Source organism: Lonchura striata, chromosome Z, assembly GCF_050655825.1.
Source record: "Lonchura striata isolate lonStrDom1 chromosome Z, ASM5065582v1, whole genome shotgun sequence".
In the NCBI taxonomy this organism is placed as follows: Eukaryota; Metazoa; Chordata; class Aves; order Passeriformes; family Estrildidae; genus Lonchura; species Lonchura striata.
Genome location: NC_140740.1, coordinates 73,040,395 through 73,060,568, shown reverse-complemented (window position 1 = coordinate 73,060,568; position 20,174 = coordinate 73,040,395). Strand labels below are relative to the sequence as shown.

General features: G+C 40.0%; 1 protein-coding gene across 29 annotated transcripts in view; it reads right to left on the bottom strand.

The window, feature by feature from the left end:
• Positions 1–20,174, bottom strand: part of ARHGEF28 (Rho guanine nucleotide exchange factor 28) — a 119,878-nt gene that overhangs the window by 41,264 nt on the left and 58,440 nt on the right. For 19 of the 29 annotated variants that reach the window (XM_085567537.1, XM_085567538.1, XM_085567539.1 and 16 more), the window contains 6 exons: positions 12,987–13,117; positions 10,296–10,597; positions 7,711–7,855; positions 6,360–6,471; positions 1,927–1,999; positions 1,315–1,438 (listed from right to left, as the gene is read on the bottom strand). In XM_085567537.1, the coding sequence (XP_085423663.1) occupies positions 1,315–1,438; positions 1,927–1,999; positions 6,360–6,471; positions 7,711–7,855; positions 10,296–10,597; positions 12,987–13,037 (807 nt within the window). In that variant the 5' untranslated portion in view covers positions 13,038–13,117. Of the gene's footprint in view, positions 1–1,314; positions 1,439–1,926; positions 2,000–6,359; positions 7,139–7,710; positions 7,856–10,295; positions 10,598–12,728; positions 12,934–12,986; positions 13,118–20,174 lie in introns of those variants that run through there. The other 10 variants (XM_085567544.1, XM_085567528.1, XM_085567527.1 and 7 more) reach the window with 4 other exon arrangements.

Sequence of the window (20,174 nt, the reverse complement as noted above, 5' to 3'; positions counted from 1 at the left end):
CCCAAAAATAGAGACAGGAAAGTAAATAAACAAATTTATTAATTAATAAAGTTATTCAATCTTAAAAACCATAAAATATTCTCTTATAAAACCAAATTATTCTAGAATATTTAATCCCTATCCTAGAAGACTTGCAACAGAATACTGTACTCTTACACCCAATATTGCTGAAGCCCTAAAATCATATAGGTATTGTTTTTACTGGCAGCTAAGCCTGGAAGCATTATCAAGAAAGACTGGTAGAAATACATTTAAAAATCTAAAAAAAGGGGAGGGACAGTAAACAAAATTTTAGAACAGTTGTTGATGCACTGTACATACTGTATGTATCCTCTACATGTATACAGCTCATGCCTCTGTAGATAGAGGTGCAGTTAGGCAAATTTAGACAAGTTGTCTTTAGATCTTAGAAGACACTAGAAACAACCTATTTTTAATGAGTGGTAAAAAATTTAATAAATTCTACCTGGTTTTCCAGTACCCTTGTTGGCATAACTAACTATACACATGGATTATAGATACTGACTGTTATAGTTTACGAGAACACAGAAGCACAAGCTGCATGATCAGACATATATGTTCACATGTTCATGGTCAGTTCTGATACTCTTGAAGGCACTGCCTCAGACAAACACCTTCACATCTATGTATGTTAGGATGTCCTGGGGCACAGGAGGGCATAGTAGGGAGCCTGTAAAACCATCAAAAGGCCACCCAGTAAGAGCCTATAGGCCAAGCCTGTCTTTCAATCTGCTAACTGATGCCATTAATCTAAAATTAGGATGCCTTAGAATTAAACTACAATGTTGGAATCTACCTCTCATAATAGGTCTGTTTGACTCTGCAGACTAAATTCTCAAACTCTCTAACACTACACCGTGCTCACTTATGCAAGAAGTCCCATTAACTTCAAAAAAGACAAATTCAACTAATTACACCCTAATGTAGAAGTTTACATACTCAATTACTTTTTGAGAGCAATTCCAAGAACAGGCCCATATCTCTTAATTTTATTTAACAAATAAAATGTTTCTTAAATGTAATTCATATATTCAAATATTGGCTAAATCACCAAACAGAATTACTAATGATATCAAAGGAAAGCTGATTTTTCATATAAGGACCATTTCAGCGTAACCTGCATATGCTTTAAATTTAAAAAAAGAAAAGTGTAAGTAATCTTCCTGTGACTTTTGTGGTTTTGTAACAAACACTTTATCTTTATATTATCATAAAAAATTAGCTTTCATTCATTTAATTACAGTGACATAATCATACATAATCATAATAAATCAGACACAAATCCCAAATTACCTTGCATTTATTCCGTGTGCTGGTCATCCTGTTCATCAGAAAGCTGAAAGTCCGACTCACTTTATATTTTTCAGCCTCATTTTTTAGGGGTACAACATATTCATTCCATTCCTCTTCCTGAATCCTAAAACAGAGACCAGTGAAAAAATTATCCTCATTCCAGCAGCAACACTCCTTTAATTAACATTTGGCAGAATCTGGACAATGCTTATTTCACCTAACATTTACAATTGCATGCTTTGTTGTGGGTTTAACACATTACGAGAGATTGCTATCCCTATACAAAAAGAAGTAACACTTTCCAAAAAGCACCCTGCACGTTCAATGTGTAACAAGCTCGCCTAGATTACAGCTGGCATCAAAAGTTCCCCTTCTTTTACTGCAGTGGTTTGGATATCCCTACAGGGGCCAGGAGCCCCAGCAGCAGGCAGAAGCCCATCCCTGCTTTGCACATCCCACCCTGCTGCAGGATGTGGTGGTGAGAGCTGGGCTAGGTTGGCACACGGTTTCAGCATGAGTACACAGAAGCCGTGGGCCTCTACACAACTGGTCAAAACCCACATGGAAGGTCTGTTCCCCACACGACTCCCTAGATGGCATTCTTGCACAGACCTGCTCCCAGCTCTCCGTGACACGCACCCGTACCTTTGCTCCTGGGACTGCTCAGGCAGACTGCACACTTGCTCTGCAAGACACAAACAGCCACGGGCCACTCAGACTGCAGGGTCATCAGGCTTACTTGAAACCCTCGACCTCCACCAAGCCATAAGGGTTTGCAAAGTCATTTGATAATTAGGAAGGCAAAAACATACATACATTACAAACAGCTTTTTCCAGGTTAAGACCACATCCTACTAAGCTTTTAGTTGACAGGTTCTACCAAACTGAGAAGGATATCATTGAATGCCAGTCTCTGCAAACAGTCTGTTTTTAAGAATAGCAAAAAATATTTCTTTTGTTTTTCCTTAACAACACAGACTCCAATGACTCTCCCTTCATTTTGCTTTTTATATTATTTGATATAAAACATCTTAATGACATTCTTCTAACATTTGCAGTTACACATCTTATGCAGCTTTATCTACTTAAAACCTAAATCCTTCTACACAAAGAGGAATACTACTACTCTAAATACTGCCTAGGATGTTTAATATGCTATACATTTGTGTCTTCTACAATTCTATGATCCTATAAACAGATGACCCAAGGAGATACCTTCCACAAGCACTCTAAAAAGCAAAACAAAAGATAAACAACTCACTCAGGTTGTTTTGGAAGAAAATAAGCCCAAAACTATAGAGAATATTAAAATTAATTTTCAAATTAAAAGCCACTCCCTTTTGCAGACGTTTTTAGCAAAGCTAACACAAGTATGGTTCAGAAAGGTAAGTGCTTGCCTAAGTCAAAGCACCAGACTATGCTTTCCTTGATGTTAGATACAGGCTTAAACACCCTTTGCTGAATCCACATCTCCACAGACGAATACACACATCAGAGACAAGAGCTAGAATAATTACCAAAGAGGCAGCAAAACAAAAAAGGGCATTTCAGTTAGTTGTCAGGCACAACCTGTGCCACAGGATGCTTCTGTAAGACACCAACACCATGTATCCATGGGAGATGAAGATGACCTCATGCAAAACAGCATCGTGGAGCTGAGACACTGATGTAGAGAGTCTAAGGGCCTGGAGGAGGAATGAATCACTGTTCACGAGCACACCATCTACAGAGCAGGCACAAATCTCTTACTGTTATAGCCTGGTAATACCCTCTCAAATAAAGGCGGGTAGTATGTTTTAAATCTGAGCATATTGTAAAGTTTCCAAAAGAAAAGGATGGTGTTTTGCTTCTTTTTTTCTCATATTTTGTGGGGGGAACAAACACCCTGTTGTCATTCTGAATTCATCTTTGGCTTAGAATTTTTTGCAATATGCAAGGGCAGCTGCACTCATTCTTTCATAGATAAACCCTAAGCAAGATGTGCAAAGTGTTGGCAGTTAGGCAGAGGTGAAGGGGCAGGTTTTCCATGTGCAGACTCCTGACAGGCCAAGACATAATCCTACTACAGTCCACAGAGATCAGGATGAACTATCTGAGCCAGCTTCTTGACCAAGTTCCTGGACTAGTTCCATACCCAGACAAAACTGCTCAAAGCGAGCACAGGTGTGCCTGCCTTACACAAATAATAATCACCACTGCCAGCTGCCAAACACTGTGTTCAATGCTCCCATCTTTGCAAAATGCTGGCCAAAAGAGGCACAATGCAGGAGGCACTGGTGGAAGGAAGTCCCAGCAGGAAGCTCAGCAGACCACCACGCTCCCCCCCAGCATTACACTGCATCTGTGGTGCAGGCACAGAACACCCTGCTTCTAAAGTCTGGACAAGAATGGGTTTCCCCTTTCTCTACAAGACATCTAAAGCTCCAACACTGACCGTTCCTAAAGTAAGGGGAGAAAGAATGAATGTTGGGGCAAGTAATGCTGTCTGGGTGAAACTTAAGGGACTGTGACACCAAGGAAGTCCCTTAGCTGTGGTGTCAAAGGAATTGTTTTAACTTTAAGCATGATACAGGGATTTACTATTCTGCTAGCTTTTAATTCTCTGACATACTTCTAGCTTTTTCTTCTGCCTTGTTTTTTATTAAGACTTCTCACCTAAAGTGTTGCATATAAATGCTTACAAACACTTTAGGAGACGGAGGAAAATAAAACACAGCTGCATGCTGCAGGCTGCAATACTTACTCCTCCTTAAAAGGTGACATGAAATCATACAGTGAATTTGACTAACATTATATAAGTTATTTGCTGCACTGCTTAATTCAGTTTCTTAGAAAAAAGGAAGCTTGCAAACATTTTATCTCTCACCCCTACAACAGTTTTTGTTGTTAAATGCTTTCAAAGTTAATGACAGCATTTTCACACTTTTTGTATGTTTTCACATTGAATGTCAAAGAATCAGAGTGGTTAGGTTTGGAAAGGATCTCAAAGATCATTGGAGTACTCAGGGAGCTTTGCAAGTGTGGTTCCCACCTCCAAGAAGGGTCAGAAGCAAGATCTGGGGAACTACAGCCTGTCAGCCTGACCTGGGTGACCTCAGTGCTGGGGAAGGTCATGGAACAGAGTATCTTGAGTGTGATGACTGGCACATACAGGACAGCCAGGGCATCAGGCCCAGCCAGCATCTCCTGAAGAGGCTGGCAGTTCATGGCTTGGACAGGTACACTCTGCTGGATAAAAAACTGTCTGAATGGCTGGGCCAAGAGAGTGGTGGTGAATGGAGTTACATCCAGTTTTGTGTCTGTCAGCAACGCAGTTCCTTAGGCGGCAGCATTGAGGCCAATCGTGTTTAGTATCTTTAATGCTGATCTGGGTGAGGACATTTGAGTGCACACTCAGTCAGTTCACAGATGACACCAAGCTGGGTGGGAGTGCTGATCTGCTGGGGGGCAGGAAGGCTCTGCAGAGGGATCTGCACAGGCTGGATCATGGCCAAGGCCAGTGGTGTGAGGTACAACAAGGCCAGTGCTGGTCCTGCCCCTGGGTCACAGCAGCCCCAGGCAGTGCCACAGGCTGGGGCAGAGTGGCTGCAGAGCTGCCCACAGGAAAAGGCCCTGGGGGTGCTGGTGACAGCAGCTGAGCATGAGCCAGGAGTGCCCAGGTGGCCAAGAGGGACAATGGCATCCTGGGCTGTGCCAGCAACAGAGTGGCCAGCAGGAGCAGGGCAGGGATTGTTCCTCTGTACCCAACATAGGTGAGCCCACACCTCAAATCCTGTATTGAGTTTTAGGCCACTCACTCCAAGGACACTGAAGCGCTGGAGCATTCCAAAGAAGGGCAACAGAGCTGGTGAAGGGTCTAGAGAGTAAGTCCTATGAGGAGCAGCTGAGGGAGCTGGGGTTGTTCAGCCTGAAGAAAAGGAAGCTCAGGAGTGACCTTCCCACTCTCTACAACTGCCTAAAAAGAGTGTGTAGCCAGGTGGGGGTCAGCCTGTTCTTCAAGTCAACAAGTGACAGTGCAAAAGAAAACAGCCTCAAACTGCTCCAAGGGAGGTTCAGATGGGATGTCAAGAAGTTTTCCTCATTGAATGGATAGACCTTAACTACATTATTCTATCTACTTCCAACCCCTCTGCCACAGGCAGAGATGTCACCACTAGACAAGGTTGCTCAAAGCCCCATTCAACCTGGCCTTGAACATTCCAATGATCTACCATCCAAAACTCCTCCAGGTGTCCAATCCATTTTGTTCACTGTGACTCACATGTCATGTCTCTTGCCCTGGACTAGTGAAAAACTAAAGGTATATTGGAGTGAGAAACAAACTGGAAGTATGGAAATGGACAGGCTTTCTGAGACAGAGATCAAATAAAATGCAAGTGTTTTTTAAGTGATGTGAGCTGTATGAAAAGCACAGTGTATGTATTTCACACTTTGCATGGTTTTTTAATATAACCCATACCCTCACTGAGAAAAGTGTGTGTTGTCTTCTAAATATGAAAGTACACGTCTGGAAATAAAGCATATTAGAAACAAGTAATAAAAAATTACAAGCTTCTTGTAGAGACATCTCTGACTCCACTTGATGAAATGGGTGAGTTTTCCTTCCCAGCTTGTAGAGATACCACAGCCCACCTATGTTTCAGAGATTGCTTAGGATCTGTGGGAAGCTGGAACCATCTGTCCTCTTTGATGCCTCTTCTATGTCGTTCTGAGCTTCCTCCTGGTTTCTGTCAGACACTTAGCAGGAGGCTAGGGTAAGGATCTTACGATAGGAGGATTACTGCCCTTGTCTGCATTCATTTTTGTGGCTATTTCTCTCCCAGTTTGCATGCCCTCTCAAGGACAGTCACTGTATCATGGGCATGATGGCAGCATGACGGGGCTGTAGATGGGAGAAAATTGAGGGAAGATGGTAGGGCTACTGTCTAGTAGTTACTACTAGCCCTGAAAGCTACCAGACATACGCACTGGTAAACTCTGTAAAGTAACATCATCAGCATTGGACCTAAGGCAGGTATTGAACAATACAAAGCCAAAGAACTGACCTCTGTTTGAATCCCCAACTGCAAAGTCGCGAGGAATCCGAGGTCTTACTGCCAAACCTTTGGATGAGGAGTATGAATAGGAGCGTGACCGAATCCCAAATACTGTGCATTCCTATGAGAAATTCCAGCAAATGAAATCTTGTGTAATTTTGAAATGCATCAGCAACAGAAACAAAATAAATTAGGAACCACTAAAAATTTGCATAAATATTCTTGGCTTCAAGTTGTATTTTTGACAACTTCATGTGAATTCTTAGGAAGTCTGTCCTACTTTCTCCATGATAAATTTTTGTATGCTACAGGAAATAAGTTATAGGTTCAAGTTAGACTAAGAGACTTACTTAAGAAGAAAGCTTACATTCTTCTCCAATTTGGTAACAGGCGACATCCACACAGTATTGTTGGCCATTTCTGATGACCAAGTTATCTTCTTTTACCAAGGAAGGCATTATTAATGCTTTAATACTTGAAGAACATTTCATGGAGACTTTGGCAACACATTAGTAATTACAGATGTCAGAGTTTCCAAAGAAAGGAGCTGACCTTTTTTCTCTACATTGTTTTTTGCTTTTTTATCATTATTATATTTGAAAACATTTTCAAATATCTCAACAATAAGACCTGAAAGGAAACCCCCTAATTTTTGATACATCATTTACAAAGTGCTTACCTTATTGTTTTTTTAAAGTAGCCCTACCATAATTAATATTTTTGCTGAACTCTTTTTCTCCCTTCATTAAATCATTCGCTGAAGTTCTACAGTGGAAACAAGTGCATCTTAAAAATCATTTAAAAATCTCTGCAAACAAGAAATAACTCTTGTTATTGTATATGTCTGAAGATCTCAGAAATGGCACCATGGTCTAATGAAAATTAACATAGACAGGATACTTCAGTAAACCATAACAAAGAGATTTATATCAATCAATGGACATCCGAACTGAATTTCCCTGTGAATAGAAATTGTTTTGAAATAGGCAGCAAGCCGTTTTACACTTTACAAAGCATTACTGTTTCACATAACTTGAGCTGGTTAAATATTTTCTCACTAAGTACATTTTGGTTAAAAAATGCTGATTCACTGAACCTGAAACATGTCCTTTGAAATGCTTCTGAGAGATGGTGTGTTTTTTAAAGCTGAGGCAAATCTCCAATGGACACTTTCTTTACATTGCAGCTGCCCAGCCTAGCCATACCCAGGGAGTTTCAGCTTCACAACTCAATGCCCCAGCCCTGGAGATACTAGCACTGCCAACTGGGAACTCATCTTTCCCCTTCAGATTCAGATGTCTCTCGCATAGTTTCAGTGATTTACTTAAAAGGAAATTCAAGCCAAGACAGGGTCAAATACCTTGGGCTGCACACTGGTAGGTGAGTCCAGTCCATCTCTGCTAGAAGCCATGGCCTGTGAAGAGCTGAGGGGATTGTAGTGAACACAGGATCTGTCTGACACACCTCCACTTCCGTTGTCTACTTCAAGGTCATCGAGACTTGAACTGAAGAAGACAACAAAGCTTTCAACTTCCCTGAATTCCATATAGCAATTTACTTCAACCTTACTGCAATAAGCAAAAATACGGCTGAATCCTCTGACCAATGACAGCCCAAACTACCATGATCATGTCAGGTAAACATGCTCTGAGGTGTCTCTCAGGTCTGCATCCACCTGGTCAAAGGTAGTCATTTCCCTGTCCAGGATCCCTCTGATGCAGTCTTGAAGATCTGCAGTGCAGGTATCTGCCTCGCCCATGATCACAGACACTCCCACCACAGCCAGACAATTCTGGATCATGAGTTTCAGACACATGTTCAGCATCTCCCAGAAAATGAGATTTTTTGTTCCACACATAAACCTGTCTCTCTTCAAAGAAGAGAAGGAGAACTGAGACAATAAGGGGAGCTGAGAGAACTCCCTCGGATTTCAGTATACATGAGTATAGATGGATATTATGCGCGTGTGTGTATTTGGAAGATATGACATAGCTGTTAACAGACATATTTTTATCTACATCTGTGATTTCATGACAGAAGATGGAAGAGAAGAACACCAAGAAGAGATTAAGGAGGGTCTTGGGACAGTTAATGAGGTTCAGTTCAAAAGACAGACATGTGAAAACAGAGAGAGCAACAAGCAGCCTGAAAAATCTCTGGCTAAATCAGTATGTCAAACACATAGAGAATATGTTTTTGGAAAGGGTTCATGAGCAGGAGAGTGCACTAAGGTTGCTCAGCAGTATCAGAGTTTCCCAGGATGAGGCCTGTTGTTACCTGCAAAATCAAGTTCATGGTCTCTTCATCAGAAATGGTCAACTGCTTTCAATAACATTCCAGCCTTACAACATAAAACTTTAAAGTATGTGTGGTATTTCTAAATAGCCAGAGTTCCTACCAAGGGTAAGAGCACAAAAATTCCTTCACACATCACTACTTTTTTGAAGCACATATCTATTGCTACTGTCTGAAAATATTTCTGTATTACAACTCTGGGGACAACAGTTTGCAATGTTTCCAAATAACAGCCAACATGACATCTCAAAAACAACTTATATAAATGCATTATCAATTACTGTCACATGTTAAAATTGAAAAAGCGATACATGTCTACATCAACAGATAAGTATCCATGACTTACTGTGGTAAATTCTCTAGGGAACTTCTCTGACATAAAAAGCTGGTTTAAAAATAGAATTACATACTACTAGTCTTATTTATGCATGATATGTGGATCAATTACATATGTCATATGACATATTAAGGCAAATCACATGTCTCTGAAAATTATATACACTCTTAGAAGTTCTCATACATGTACCTCACCAAGGTCTTTAAAAGGGTGGGACTATCTAAAAATACATAGGATAAAAATGATTCTGACTAGATGCACAGAAGGATTATAACATTCTACATGACATCCCTATAGCTAGCAAGAAAAAAATCAAACAAAAAAAAAACCTCAAACAACAACAAACACCAAAAAAAGACTGTGAAAGAAAAATTCCATCTGGTATGTATTATATTATCTGTGTTAAATATTCCTGCTAGTGGAACTTCATAGTTGTATAAGAAACTCAGAATTAAAGTAGAGAAAATCTTATTGCCCACTTTAAATAATAATTGGCTGACCCTTCTCTTCCTTGATGTTTTTACATGGATCTGATGCTCTACCTCCAGCTAGTCCTAATACTCTCCAAAAGGTGGGAGCAAGATTCAGATTTCCTCCTGCGTAAGAAGGAATCTTACCTATTCAGAGAAGCAATAAAGCTTTTTCATCAAGCAAATGTATTGTTATATTGTTTAATTTTTAAACTAATTGTTAAAAACCTAAGTTAATGATCAAAATTATAGTTCCATCACCAAAGCTCTCTGCATTTCTGAAGCCATTTGAAGAAATGGAGGGTCTTCAGATAAATGGCAGCAACCTTGTATACCAGCAATGATTCTTATGAAGAACCTGTCTGAAGCAGCAGCTACAGTCTGCACTGTGTTTTTAGAGATAGCAATCAGGAGTACCATGGTCCTTCTACAGGCCTATTCAAAGACTTGAAAGGCTCCCAGAGACTTCAACAGATTTTGGACTATTTTCTTAATGGAAAATATAACTGAGGAGAACCACAGTGAAATTCTGTTATCAAAAATGCCGCAATGTCAGTGACAGTAAAGAGCTGATTATTTTTTTAAATTTTGTTAAGAGCATTGCTTATAAGAAATAAAGGCATAAAACTATCAATTTGCATTCAAGATACATTTACTAAGACACATTTACTAAGAAGACACTTTTATGGGTGAAAACGGATTATTAGGACAATAAATATTAGTGATGAAAAACAGAGATTTCAACCCAATAATACTAGTTATTCACATCTGCTTCACCTTTTAAAACAAAAGGTGGTTACAAATAATCTTTATTCTGGCCATACCATCAAGTCAATTCCATACCTTCTTCTTTTCAGATCAGCATAAAGCTGGCCCCGATCCTGAGCAAATCCATGGGTCTTGAATGGAAGATATGAATCTGCTACATACACATGAGAAGGTGAAATGGTATGTCTTAACCCTGCCTTTTCTTCTTTTTTTACTGGCCTTTGATTTTCTTCATTTGGGAGATACATAAATTGGTCATTCTCCTCGAGGGAGGGAGATGAAGAGCTCTTATCCATCGGGATTGAGTTGGCGGCATTCAGACACATCTCACTGCTGTCACCATCTCCATGAATGTAGCTAGTCTTCAAGTCTCCAGCCTGCAGGTAAAATATGAGTGCTGGTAAGAGGCAATAAAAACATGTATTGTCAGGAAACAAGGACCTGAGAAGTTTGCCTTTTATTTATGGCTATATGTTTTGTGGGATTTTTCCCTATTACTTTCTACATCACATGAATATAAGGCAATTTATACAACTAAGGTATTCTAGACTTTGCATTAATTTTTTCCCTAATTAGAGCAGTAATTAATTAGGATTTCCAAGTCTGCTAAATTTCTCACTCATATTTATACCTTTTATTAAATGTATTGATAAAAATATTTATAGATTTCATTAAATAATACCCTTAAGCTGAGCAAAAAAAATGCATAATTCATTAGTGTGGGTGACATATGGAAGAGAACTGCAATTTAATTTGGAAAAATCAGCCTACACATCATGCACTTTTAGTTTGTCAGCACCACTTTCCTAAGCTTTGAGATAAATATACATGACCTGGAACAGAGTTTCTCGAGTGGAGGAAGGGAAATTACTCTTATTTTTTGCCATTAAGCAATTCAGGGCCTGAAGCACTTCTCTTTTTGCACAAAGACAGGAATGGATTTGAAATTCTATTTTCTCAGGTACAGGGATCAGGATTTAGACTCTAGTCAAAAATAATTTCCCGTTGACGCTGCAGAAGATACTAAAATTCAGCTCACTGTTAGTCTTTTAGCTAGAGGCAACGGACATGTAATTAGATACTGAATAATACTGAAAAGTCACATTGCCAGTTAAAACAATCAATCTCCAAAAAGCACCTGTATGAAAGCAAGAACAAAGGAAAGATTGCAAGCATTTACAAAGCCCTGGTGTTTCTGATTGCTGACTTCCTCTTTCCCAGTTCCTCTTGAGATGTGCTTTCATCCCCATCTTAATTATGCTTCTCTTAGTAAAAGACAAGAACTGATGGCATTTTTATAGCAGCCCACATCTGCATTCAAAGATACAGTGCATACAAGTCTGGAAATACTTCTGTTGTGCTGTGCACATGACATGCACAGAGGTAAAATGCTTTTCCAAGGTCTTATGCAGCTGTTCCTCCCTGAAAAGTTATTCCTGTCTGGGCAGTGTTCCTCTTCAGCACCAGAGGGACCTTCTCCAGCAGCCACTCTGGCTCCTGCTGAGTGGTGCTTAAGGGAGGATTTGGCCCCAGTCAGCAATTTTAAAAAGTAGAATGTGGCCACATAGTGAGCAAAGGTTAGCTACCCAAGCTGGAGGCCCCCTGAGCAATACACTTGGGTAACATCTCCATCTGTAATGGAGATGCAGTTCTGCAGCTCTGTCCTTCCAACCTCGATATTGTTCAAATCAAGAGTTCAAAGACTACACTTTTTAGTCCCCTGACAGCTGCTCACTCGTGCGTCATTATTACATACATTCATCTGTAATATATATTACATCTCTTCTGTACATTTTGAACACACTCAGCTTCTGACTTAAACTTCCATCTCAGAGGTCACATGAACTGGATCTGCAGCAAATACAGTCAGTGAAGTGTTTCAGGGAATGGAGTAGGGATGGGGAGGAGGCAAAGAAAGGGGGAAAGAAATCACACTTGCAAAATATTAGACTTCTAACATTATCTGATAATTTCCTACTCCTATATTTCAACATTTAGGCAAGGGGGAGGCAGGTAACAAGGCAAGCTCAAAGCAGGTTACAAATAAATAAATATCTTAAAGCATCACTGAAAAATAGGTACACAATACCAGAATCTGGCATCTCTTTAGCTAGACCCAGACACTACACACAAGTTGTGACTAGTCAGACTCATGCCCATGGTCTACATTATGGTATCTGAGTGTGACCAATGAGGGATGATTCCAGGTACAACCCAGTGAGGTAAAATGACACTTTAGGTCATCTCCAGTGTTGCTGAAAAATCAGAGACAGGAATACAGGTGAGGATCTCCAATATCAGAAGTTCCTTGACAGCAGTAGGACACCAGCTTCACATTTTCATCAATATCTTGTTTTTGTTGAGCTTGTAAGCCTCACTGTTAACTTATAATTAACTTCTGAAATTATTCAGCAAGCTCATCTGAATTGTGAATGTACATAAAATTCAGAAATCTGAAATGCACACAAACAAGTAATACTCTAAAGAAGCACATGCTGTTTAGCTTACCAACATAGAAGAGACTGCCTGCCTTAGAGGTCTTCCTGTAGGCTAAGGAGAGTAATTCCTATAATTGACTGAATCTGTTAAAAGAGACCTCATAAAAAGGTTACAAAATATAGCTGAGAAGAGTACAGTATTACCGGTTTTAGTTTAGAATTTTATAAATTGATAGCACTGCTGACAGGTCCAGAAGATCCTACTATCATGCAACTAAATTAACAGAAGATGAAGAAAAAATAGCCAGAAGTTCAAATATAAGCTTACTTGGTCTACTACCATGCAGTTTGCATATACTTCATCACTTCCACTCAGCATGGGAGAAAGTCTGGTTGCAGCAAAGAAAGTAGGGGTAGACTTCAATTTCCTAAGAACATCAAGGGTAGAGTGTCTGTGCTCTGGAAAATAAAAAGTATGGGAAATTTTACATTAAGTCTCAAACCATTTCCTTCTCATGTATATATACCACCATAAAATGGCAAAGTATTAAGAACCAAATCTTAGCATTACAATTTGAGTAATATTTGTGTGACTGTACCAGAATATGCTCATTTCATAACTGCTCAATATTTGCTATATGTTCCAGGAAGCCTGTAGCTGACAAGACTGTCAAGGGTACCACAGAATCATTCATATAAATAAAAAATAAATGTTACTGTGTCTTGGTTAGCAAAAGCTTCTATTTTCCACCTAAGCAGAACTTTGCAGAGATTTGTGGTTGCAGAACACAGGACAAGATTTATGGGCTGGGAAAAACTATGCATGATTCTGCCTATACATTAAATACCAGACATCTGATACATTAAATAAATGAAATATAGTTCAATTGCTGTCAAATAATGACTCTCCTAAAGCATTCTACTTACTGGCAGCCACATAAATACTAATCTTCAACCAATAAATCAGATTATTGTTCTTAAAACAAAACCAACCAAACAAAAAAAAGCCAAATCAAAACAAAAAACCAACAATAAAATTGCAAAAGAGATATAAATACCATTAATACTGCCTTTAAAGAGTGTCAGCAATCAAGCAAGACTTGATCCATGAAGAGGATGTTTAGGAAGAATACTGCATCTGATCTGCTTTTGACCCATTTCACTGGAGATCATTAACAGAAATCCAGAATTTTGTTTTCAAAAGTGTGCTCATGACTACAAATAATTTAAAAAGCTGGAAGAGCTGTGTATTTTATGCAGCAGAAATCTTGTCCCGCAGGCCCACTTCTCTTAAAACTGGCTACAAGAATGAAGAGCATGTGCCAGTCCAGCATTTGAGCTGGGTTATCTTCTGAATGTAAAACAAGCAAAACTTAACAAAGCACAAAACCAGGCTTGTTGTAGACGGAATGAAAATAGGCTAAGAAAAAATCACAATCATAATGCAGTTTTCCTTAAAATGCTGTAAGTCAAGCATTGCCACTGGAAGTGAATGGAGACACACTAGCATAAGAATGATGTGAAAGAGGAAACTACTGTACCCAGCAAAATATCCAAAATCAAACCACTCGATAAATTTAATTTGAGTTTGTCTGTTATTGAATATTATTTTTTAAATATTTCTTTATGCTGCATCAGAAATTTATTTTCTACGGAAGTGTGAAGGAAAAGATACCACTAAAGACTTTCCTCACATTAAATTAGTATAGCAACACAACTGCTTTGGAAGGTCACAGAACCATATAGCATGGTTTGGGTTGAAAGAGAAGTTTAAAGGTTATCTAGTCCAACTTTCCCAGCCATGCCCAGGGACATCTTTCATTAGATCAAGTTGCTCAAACCCAACCAAGATGCTTATAGGAATTAGAATCCAAGAAAATTCATAATGAAATAATACAACTGGATTAGAAACAACACTTGCTAAGGTCTGGTGCATTTGTTGCTTTGAAAAAATAGTCCTAGACCACTGCCAAATCTGCAATAATACACTATAGCTTTTATTTAATTTTAAGATTCTATCTCATAAAGCCTAAGAACAGTAACTGTGGTGTTACATTTTAGTTAAATGGTATGCTCTGTCTCACCCCTTATTCCAAGCCTGTAATCCTCCCCTGAAGTATCCTGTGTCTGTAATCCCACTGGCCCAAAGTTTGTCCCGCACCCACTTTGAATCCCCCTGTTAAGTGTGCCGGAGGGACCAGGCTCTCTCTCCTGGCCGGTTCTCTTGGCCAGTGCTTTCCTGGCCCCTGTCTCCACCTTCCCTTTCCCCCTCCCTCCCTCAGAAACCATGCTGCTTTCCGGGGGTGGGACCCCCAATAAACCCTCATCTAATGAGCACCCTCTGAAGCCGTGTGGAACCTCCTTGCCTCCTGCTGCTGCAGCAAACTCACAGCTTGAGGGGTCCCCCAGGGACACCCCAGGGCTATCCCCCCAAACATACCAAAACAAGTAACCTCTATACTTAGAGAAAAATGGAAATTCCTATTTGGAAATGGCACACTATGAATATTTGGTTTTAAGTCCTGGCAAGCCTTGGGGGATTTCATACCACTAAACATCCTTACACATCTCATTTTGTTTCTCCGTCAATGCAAGTATTTTAACATGATTTTAGTGACTCTCACATTGAGAACTGCTAAAGCTGCAAACAATTTCCTCATGTCTGACAAGATCCCAAATCCTTTGTTTATAAATAATATAAAAGCATTGTTTTCTACAGCAGCTCATCAAATTCTGGCAGCTCACATCATATGGAAATGTGATTTGGCAAAATTGACAGTACTTTCTTGTGGCAATAAAGCTTTCTAAGGTTTGGTCCTAAACCAACAACTAGGCAAAAAAGTGTCAGAGTCTCCATTTCTTCTTGTATGCTTAATGCCTTCCCCAGCCTTCATTCCCTCTCATAAATAAACCCACTGGGTACAATGGGCAAGGGTGGTGTACATCTCCAGTGCTAGGCTGGCAAAGGTTCAACACATAGCCATGAAAAACAGCCCAGACATTAGGGATTCCCACATTACAGTGTAAACCTGAGCCTAAGAAGTCCATTTCTTGACTTCAGCAATAGTCCCCACTGCTGGGGTGCAGAAACCTCAAAGATAGGGGGCTGATGTGTATGCCTCAAACACCAATAGACAGACAGCTGTGGAGCCAGACAAAGATTGTCCGTAATAACATGCTGTGATAAGGAACAGGATGTGGCTCAAGAGGTAGGGCAGCACTTTTCTGAGACAAATACCCTTCTTCTGGATCCTGGAGATAAGCACAACACAATACAGCTCAAGTGCAGGAATGAGGTAAAGAAGTAGACATGGACTGTAGCGGAGAGATCAAGACAACCTAAGACCCCCAAAGGCCACTTACCCAGTTCCAGAAAGGTCTAGAAAAATGGACTGTACATGATAACTCATTTGTGTAGAAAGCAAGAAACTTAGCTCCTGGCTGTGAAAAAAATTATGTAAATAAACATACTCCTCCAAAGCTGAACTGTACATGAGCCCCAGGACTCTGGACACCCCACTAGTTGGATTGACACTGAAGCCAGGACTGGTGATCCCCTTTTCTTTCTCTCTCCTCCTCTTTAATACATTTCCCTTTCTCTCGCTTCCCTTTCAACCCATCTCTTTACACCCAAAACCCACAGCTGTGTGCCCTATAGGAGGTCATCAGGAACTGCCTTATAACAATTTCCATACCATGTTGTAATCTACTACTAAAATTGTATAAGCTTTTGCGGGCTTTCTGACTTCTGCCATTCATTTTGACCATGAGGATCTATGAGCATTTTGGGTGATTTCTTCCCCTTCAGGGTGGGATGTCACATGGGGTCTTCACAATCACTTAGTGGACTGCAACATGCCAAGCCAGAAAGAACCCAAATCCCCCTTCTAATAACATGATACTTCTTTTAAATTCTGTATAAGAGTAAAAAACTAAGTAACAAATTCTGGAGAAAGATGCTGCAAGTACAAACTATAGCACAATATGCTACCTGCAGTATCTTCAGTCTGTAAACCCTTATTAATTATCTTAATTAAATTCCATATGTTTTCCTGGAGATGCACCAGTTAACCTGTGGTTAAATGTGAGATGGCTAAATATTCATTGGCATTTTAAATGGTAACAAATTGTTTCTGGCTTCATAGAATTATAGAATTATGTATATTAGAAAAAACCTTTGCGATCATTGAGTGCGATGGAGCTATGACCCCACTGTACCTCTTTACTCCCACTCTATCCCCTTGCCCCCTCAATTTCAAAATGTGAAGGAATGACAACATCAAACTAACCTTGCAACATGAGAAGTTTAAAGCCTTGCTGAATGTGGGGGAGAGCAATATTAATTACACATTTACTGTACTAGTAACTTATTTCCACCAGAAAGGCCCACATAGTTTAAAAAGTGACAAAGTCATTGCAAATGTCCAAATCATACACTGCACTCCTACAGCTTCACTAACAGCCTCTTTGTACATGTGCTCTTGATCTTACAGGGACCATCAGCAGACCTTTCCCTCCAGGTGAACATGGCAGCAGGCAACAGCTCAGTGTACTAGGCACCAGCAGTATTATGCAGCAAGGCTACACTTGCCTGAAAGATTAAGAGTATCAACAAAACTCATTTTCAAATAAAATGCCTAAAAAATCTCCCCTGGGCATTCAAAATTGCAAAATTTTGCAAAAGATGCAAAAATTCAGTAAAAGACAGCAGTGCCAGAGCAAACTGGCAAAGGTGTCCCCAGAAGAGTTTAGGTTCTGTATGGCATTGGAAATGGAATTCAAGATGCTTATTAAAGTAAAAATGACATGAATAGAACAGAGGAGAATTAGCTTTGCTACTGAAGCAACATAGCAAGCACAGCTCAACAAGCTAATCCTTCTGCCAGAACTGAACACCCACTGGCTCTATACTGTGATCACAGATAAAGAATAAAGACATGCCTTCTTTAGAAGACCCTGTGGCTCTCCGCCATCCCCCTGATAAACAGTCAAGACAGATGTATGTGTTATTTGGTGTCATGCTGGGAAGAATAATCTCCAAACATGGGTAAAATAAAAGACCTTGATCAAAGACTAACTAGACACAAGTTCTCCACATCTTCTCTAATATTTTAGAGTAATACCACAAGATCTGGGTATTTTGCCATCCACAAAGCTTATACAAATACTATTACTTTAAAAATACACATTACCATCATAGCAGTAATTAAAACCACGTTTTACGTTGGTGAAGGAAAATATATAGCCTTGAATGGCCTGTGTCAGAAAATAGCAAGAACATAACACTGATTTTTTTTTTCCACAAAAATCAAAACTTAACTAGTTTCATGGGAGAACACACAGCAAAAAAGTAGATAAATACATCAACATGACCAAGCCAAGAGCAAGGAAAGAAATTACAGCTTACAATGAATAGTTTTCAGACAGTTCATCACATTTACCCCCAGCAATCTGAGCAGGGGTTAATGTATAATTGGAAGTCAGTGAAAAATACAGACAGCTAAGTGCATGGGTCATGCAGGACTGCAGATATACTGCTCTAAAAACAAGTCACATGAATTTTAAGAAAGAAGTTCCTAGTATGAGTCCAACTGAAACAACATGCATATCTATAGACATGAATCATACAGTTTCAAGGGGAGAACTGCACCCTTAACTGAGGTTTCTTAGGCCTTCATTCAGACAGCACTTCTCCTGACAGCAGAATTAAGCAAGTACTTGAGAGTAAGCCTACATGGAGGGTAAATTAGGTAGGCTTTGAAGTGCTATTGTCGTAGAAGGACATTTAACTGTCTTAAATCTACAAAGTGGAAACTAAAGCACTGTGTTACACTAAACAAGAGGGATTAGGCATATACATGCTGTAAAATAATGCCAACATGTTCAAGATGTAGTCCTAAATGAGCCAATAAGAATAAAATCACTTGTCAATCTGACTTTGGTCTTGGTCACCTAAATGTGACTGGTAAGAAAGCATCGGTTTTCAACGTGAAATTCACAGTTCTGACTCCCTCCCTGAAGAAGGCACCTTACCTACTACACAAATGAATATACCAACAGAAATAAGTTGGTGTCTCATTTTATAAAACAGTATACAAAACAAACAAACAAACAAAACCACCAAAACCACAAAAACACCACTTAACATTTTCCCATGATATGGGATGTTTGGCTTCACTTCACACCTCTGCATGAGTGGACTCAGTGTGTAACTCCCACCTCCCAGTGCAGCAGGACAGACTAATCAGAGACAGATATTTCAGCACCCCTGAAAGTTTTTAAAGCTCACAAAAAGGCTGAGAGAATCACTGTCTCTGAGCAGGTAGGACTGTGCAGAGTAAGGACTATGGCTGGTGGCAATTTCACATAAAATAACAAAATAAATTCATTTGGTGTCTTGCAACAAGGAAAATATCCTAGATCCTCTCCCCAGTCAAATCACTAAGACAGAGTCATGATCACATTTTCTGTATAGCCTAAATAACCTTTAAATATTCCATGGCCAGCAGCTTCCATACAGGGGACAATCTGCAATGCATGTCCCAAAGGAGAGAAGTCTGCACTTGGCTCCTGGCAGACTCCAGGAGTTCAGGGGAAGGGCAAGGGCTGCACACAGAGTCTGAAAGGAGCAGCAATGAAACTCTGGGCCTTAAAATGTGAAAACACTGGTGTACATGGTGGGGAGTGGTGTGTGATAACTTTGACTCTCCATTCCAAAGAGTGAAACAGTCTGCACAGCTCCCTGGCATCCCAAGAGAAGCAGCCCTAGGTCAGGATACCAACAGCCTGATGTTTCAGAGGGGAAGGGTAGCAGTTGAAATTTCATGGTCCAGAACAGCTGGAACACCCAGCACAGAAACATGATTTGTGAAGTGCCTGGAAGAACCCTGCACTGTTTCCTGCCAGGCACTGCAAGTCTCTTGTTCACTGAGACCTGAGCCTCTGTAGGAATGAAATACAGCCACGAGCTAGGTGCCCCACACCTGCATGCCAGGATCAACTGGTCATGTTCAAACACTTGCAGAAAAAAAACATAGATCACGGGCTTAGGTCATGAACCTGCTCTCCCCTTGCACAGGCACTTCTCCCACCACATCAACACACAGAATTTCAATCGGCCAAGCACAAATGAACCCTTGAACTTTACCACTGAACTATGCACAGGTACCCAAAAGCACCTTCTTCCTCCAACAACCCCACCAGCACCCAGCAAGGTCAGCTGTGTGTACAAGCCACATATTACTAAAATGGTTGGAAAATAAGGTGCAATGCTGTAACATACAAACATCACATCTGAATCAAGTGCTTTAAAAAAGACCTGTCTAAACAAAAGTGAATGAAGGATAAGTGCACAGCTGCAGCATTTACAGATAAAATGAGTCCTCCTTTGAGATGGAGTAAACACATACTGCAAAACTTGCAACTCATTTCATCTCTGCAAATTGCATGTGTGTTCATGCACACTGCAGAAACTCCTGTGCAGTTGAGAAATACTGGATTTCCTCATGAAAAGAAA